Source organism: Fonticula alba (genome assembly GCF_000388065.1).
Source record: "Fonticula alba strain ATCC 38817 unplaced genomic scaffold supercont2.8, whole genome shotgun sequence".
NCBI lineage: Eukaryota > Rotosphaerida > Fonticulaceae > Fonticula > Fonticula alba.
Genome location: NW_009242978.1, coordinates 1,521,475 through 1,525,705, shown reverse-complemented (window position 1 = coordinate 1,525,705; position 4,231 = coordinate 1,521,475). Strand labels below are relative to the sequence as shown.

Below are 4,231 nucleotides of genomic sequence, written 5' to 3'. Positions count from 1 at the left end.
CCTCCCCCCCAACATGTCCCCCGCCGAGCCCTCTCCCTATAAGGAGAGTAATATCATCTACTCCTGTCTGGATGGCACGGAGAAGGACCTGCCCGAGATCTCGGACATGATTGCCCGCTTCCTGAGTGAGCCCTACCACGTGTATACTTACCGGCACTTTGTGTCCAAATGGCCGACCCTGACCATCCTGGTGCGTGCCGCTGGTGGCTTCACACGGCCAGGCATGCCCCCCATGCCCCCATCATCATGCACGCATGCATGCACGCCGATGCTCTGCTCTCTCTCTCTCTCTCTCTCCCCCTCAGAGGGGCGCACCTTCTCCTTCGCCCCCTCCTTGGCAGCCAAATGCCTTTTCTGACCCCCCCCCCTCCCCCCTTCTCCCGTCCCTCGCTTGCCTCCCGCGCCCCAGGCCCGGGACTCGCAGTCCTCCAAGCTTCTGGGCGTCGTCGTGTCCAACATCGATGACAAGCTTCCCAGTGACATGACTTCGGCCGAGATCGATGCCTACAAGCGCCTGCGCCGTGAGCACCCGGGCCTGTCCCCTTCCGCCGAGGCCGAAAGCGCCGGGGGCCTGATGAATCTGCTGCAGGCCGGCGCCGGGCCGGAGGCCTTCGGCCCGGCCACCACCGACCTGGCCCTCCCTGTGGCCCCGCAGCTCGAGCACCGCCGCGGGTATATCGCCATGTTGGTGGTGGACCCGGAGGCGCGTGGCCTCGGAATAGGCCGGTCGCTGGTGTCGCGCGTGGTGGAGAACATGCGCGCTGCGCCGGGCGGCTGTGACGAAGTGGTCCTCGAGGCGGAGACCAGCAACCTGGCCGCCTTGCGACTGTATTCCTCGCTTGGCTTCCAGCGGACCAAATTCCTCTCGCGCTACTACCTCTCCACCAGTGATGCCTACCGGCTGGTCCTGTCACTGACGGACCGGGATCTCAAGTAGTCGGCCCGTGTTTTTGCCCTCGCCAGGGCCCTGTCCTCCCCTCGCGCCGGGCAAGCAGGCGGCACCAATAGATCGGCCTCCCCCTTCTCCTCGGACCCTCTCCCCGTGAGAACGTGCGAAAAGGAAGAGGGACCAACATGCAACGCGGCGTCTTTCTATTCCCGGGGGGAGGATGGCGTCTTTATTTGGGGGAGGGCGCCGGGAACACAGCATGGACATGGGGAGGGAGGGGCCGGGGGACTTGCTTCTGTCTTCAAAGCAGGTGCGCTCATGGCACGCGCCCCACCGTCTTCCTCCGCCCCCCCTGCTGGTCGGCCGGGCCACACAAGGAGAGGGCGGACACGGCACCGGAGGGCCACAGAAGAGGGGGAGGGAGAGGACAAGCCCATTCAAAAGGCCGCATAGGTGGCCTGATCCGCGGCCCCCCCTCGCGCCCAACCCGCGTGCCATGTATGCTCCCTCGCCGAGGGGGGGAGGGGGGGGGAGGGGGCCCCCCGGGCGGCAACAAGGGAGGATACGCGTCTAGGCCTCGACCGAGGGCTCAACGGCGGGCTTCTCAGCCTCAGCAGCCGGGGCGGCGGCGGCGGCGGGGGCGGCCTTCGGGGCGGGCTTGGCCTGCTTGATCTCGACCAGACCATTCAGGTGGTCGAGCACCGGCTTCTCCTTGTTCAGGGTGTGCAGGTGGGCAATGAAATCGTCCACATCGAAGGTGGCACTGGTCTGGCCGTTGTTGGAGTCACGAGTGCGCACGGTGACGCGCTTGACCTGGGTGTTGTCCTCCGGGTCGACCTCGCCACGGCCAATGACTGCGGGTGGGCGCGCGAGCGTGGGGCCACACAGCGGGGCGTGCTTGTGTCAGTGACGATGCGATCAAATGGCCAGGCGGGGGCGCCCCCTCCTGGGGGGGGGGGGGAGGGTCGCGCCGCCGCGAGGGCAGACGGGAGGCCGGGGCGCAGCACCGCAGCAGGAGCACGCACCGACAGTGAAGTTGTAATGGTCCAGGGTGGCCATGCGGATCTTGCGGTTGAGGGTGTCACCGGAGTCATCGACATCGACAAAGAAGCGGTTGTCGTGCAGGCGCTTGCGGAGGTTCTCCACAGCGGCATCCTGCGCCTTGGTCAGGGGGATGAGGCAGATCTGCCGGGGGGACACCCAGAAGGGCCACTTGGCGGCGAAGTGCTCCGTCAGGATGGCAATCATGCGCTCGACCGAGCCGAGCACCGCGCGGTGGATCATGACCGGGCGCTCGCTGGTGCCGTCCTCCCTGGTTGGTTTTTTTTTCGCACCCCATCCCGCAGGGCCCCAAAAAGAGTGGCGAGCGCGTGTGCGTGTTAGCAGGTCGATGGGGCGATCGAGGGAGGACCCACATGGGGGAGGGGGGGGGGGGGCGGGGCGGGAGAGGATGATGCACATTGAAGGACCGGCGGGAGGGAGCAGCGGGAACATACTTGAGGAAGGTCAGGTTGAAGCGGATCGGCAGCTGGAAGTCCAGCTGGATGGTGGCACACTGGTGCGAGCGCTTCCAGCAGTCGCGCACGCGGATATCGATCTGCACAAGGGCCGGTGTTTTTTTTTTCGTAATTAAAATTGCCCAGGTGCAGAGAGGCGCGTCCGCACAGCATATGCCAGGGGGAGGGGAAAAGGAGGTCAATCACAATGGCCAGCATCGGGGCGGTGCGCCCCCCCCCCCCACCCATGGCATGGCAATTGGCGGTGGCGAATCCCAGCCAAGAGGAAGGGCAAGGGAAGAGACCCGCGCAAGGACGCACCTTCGGGCCATAGAACGCGCCATCGCCGGGGTTCAGCTCCCAGTTGAACTTGCTGGAGTTCAGGGACTCGGTCAGCTGGGCCTCGGCCGCATCCCACACCTTCTCGTCGCCGATGAAGTTGTCCGGCCGGGTGGACAGCACCAGGCTGGGCTCGAGGCCGAGCTTGCTGTACACATCGTGCAGGAACCCGAGGGCCTTGCTGATCTCGGAGGCCACCTGATCCGGGGCGGCGAAGATGTGGGCGTCATCCTGCTGGAAGCGACGCACGCGAGTCAGCCCGGACAGGGCACCGGAAAACTCATTCCGGTGAAGGACACCGAAGTCCGCCATGCGAATGGGCAGCTCGCGGTGGGTGCGCGGGAACATGTCGAAGACCATGCAATGCCCGGGGCAGTTCATGGGCTTCATGGCGAACTCCTGCTCCTCGATGTCGAAAAGGAACATGTTCTCCCGGTAGTTGGCCAGATGCCCGGAAATCTCCCAAAGCTTGGTGCTGTACATGTTCGGGGTGACCACCTCATCGAAGCCATTCTCCCAGTACTTCTCGCGGATGAACTCCACCAGGCGATTGTAGATCCGGGTGCCATGGGGCAGGAAGAAGCAGCTGCCCGGGGACAGGTCGTTGAACATGAACAGCCGGTGCTGCTTGCCGAGCAGGCGGTGATCGCGCTTGGCCATCTCCTCGCGCATCTTGTTCCACTCGGTCATCTCCTTGGCCGAGGGGAAGGACACACCGTAGATGCGCTGGAGGGCCTCATTGGCGGCATTGCCCAGCCAGTAGGCCGACGAGTGCTTCACCAGGGCGAAGGCCTTGATGAGCGAGGTCTTGGGAATGTGCGGCCCGGTGCACAGGTCGATGAAGTCCCCATTGCGATAGACCGTGGACGTCTCATCGTCCTGGACCTTCTCCTTGATGAAGTGCAGCTTCATGTCATTGTCGGCGAACATCTCGAGCAGCTGGGCCTTGGTGAGCTCTAGGCGGGTGAAGCGCTGGTCCTCCTTGTTGATCTTGGTGGCGCGCGCCGTCAGCCCGGGGTAGTCCTCGGCCGTGACCACACGCGACTCCGGGATGCGCATGTCGTAGAAGAACCCGTCGTCGGTGGGCGGGCCGTGCGACAGCTTGCAGCAGTAGTGGAACTCGCAAGCCTGCCCCAGGACGTGGGCCGACGAGTGCCAGAAGACCTCCTTGCCCTCGTCGCTGTCGAAGTCGTAGAACTGGATGGTGGTGTCGGCCTCCAGCGGGCGCGAGAGGTCCCACAGCTCGCCATTCACCTTGGCCACCAGGATCTTCTTCAGGTCCGACGAGCCGAGCACCAGCTTGGCAATGTCGAAGGCGGTGGTCTTGAAGGCGGTGGCCTCGTGCTCGGACAGGGTGCCCTTGACGTTGGCCTTGACGGTGATGGGCTTCTCGGCCCGGGCGGGCGCCGCGTCCAGGGCGGCCTTGAACTTGTCGAAGAGCTCGACGCGGCGAGAGATGAAGTCCTGCGCGTGGCGTGCCAGCAAGGCGGAGGGGGAGTGGGGGGGG

At 65.1% G+C, this 4,231-nt stretch overlaps 2 protein-coding genes across 2 annotated transcripts in view; one reads left to right on the top strand and one right to left on the bottom strand.

Moving 5' to 3' along the window:
- Positions 1-13: 13 nt before the first annotated feature.
- Positions 14-1,080, top strand: H696_04986 (acetyltransferase; the record flags this gene model as incomplete). The annotated part of the gene is made up of 2 exons (XM_009498855.1): positions 14-190; positions 410-1,080. 2 exons carry the CDS (start codon positions 14-16, stop codon positions 935-937), a joined length of 705 nt encoding a protein of 234 aa, XP_009497130.1. The 3' UTR covers positions 938-1,080.
- Positions 1,081-1,459: 379 nt separating this feature from the next.
- H696_04985 (threonyl-tRNA synthetase) overlaps positions 1,460-4,231 on the bottom strand; it is a gene marked incomplete at its 3' end in the record, with an annotated part of 4,063 nt that continues 1,291 nt past the window's right edge. Inside the window, exons 3-6 of the mRNA XM_009498854.1 lie at positions 2,707-4,188; positions 2,386-2,486; positions 1,915-2,201; positions 1,460-1,743 (exon numbers count right to left, since the gene is read on the bottom strand). Of these exons, the coding sequence (XP_009497129.1) occupies positions 1,460-1,743; positions 1,915-2,201; positions 2,386-2,486; positions 2,707-4,188 (2,154 nt within the window). The remainder of the gene's footprint in view (positions 1,744-1,914; positions 2,202-2,385; positions 2,487-2,706; positions 4,189-4,231) is intronic.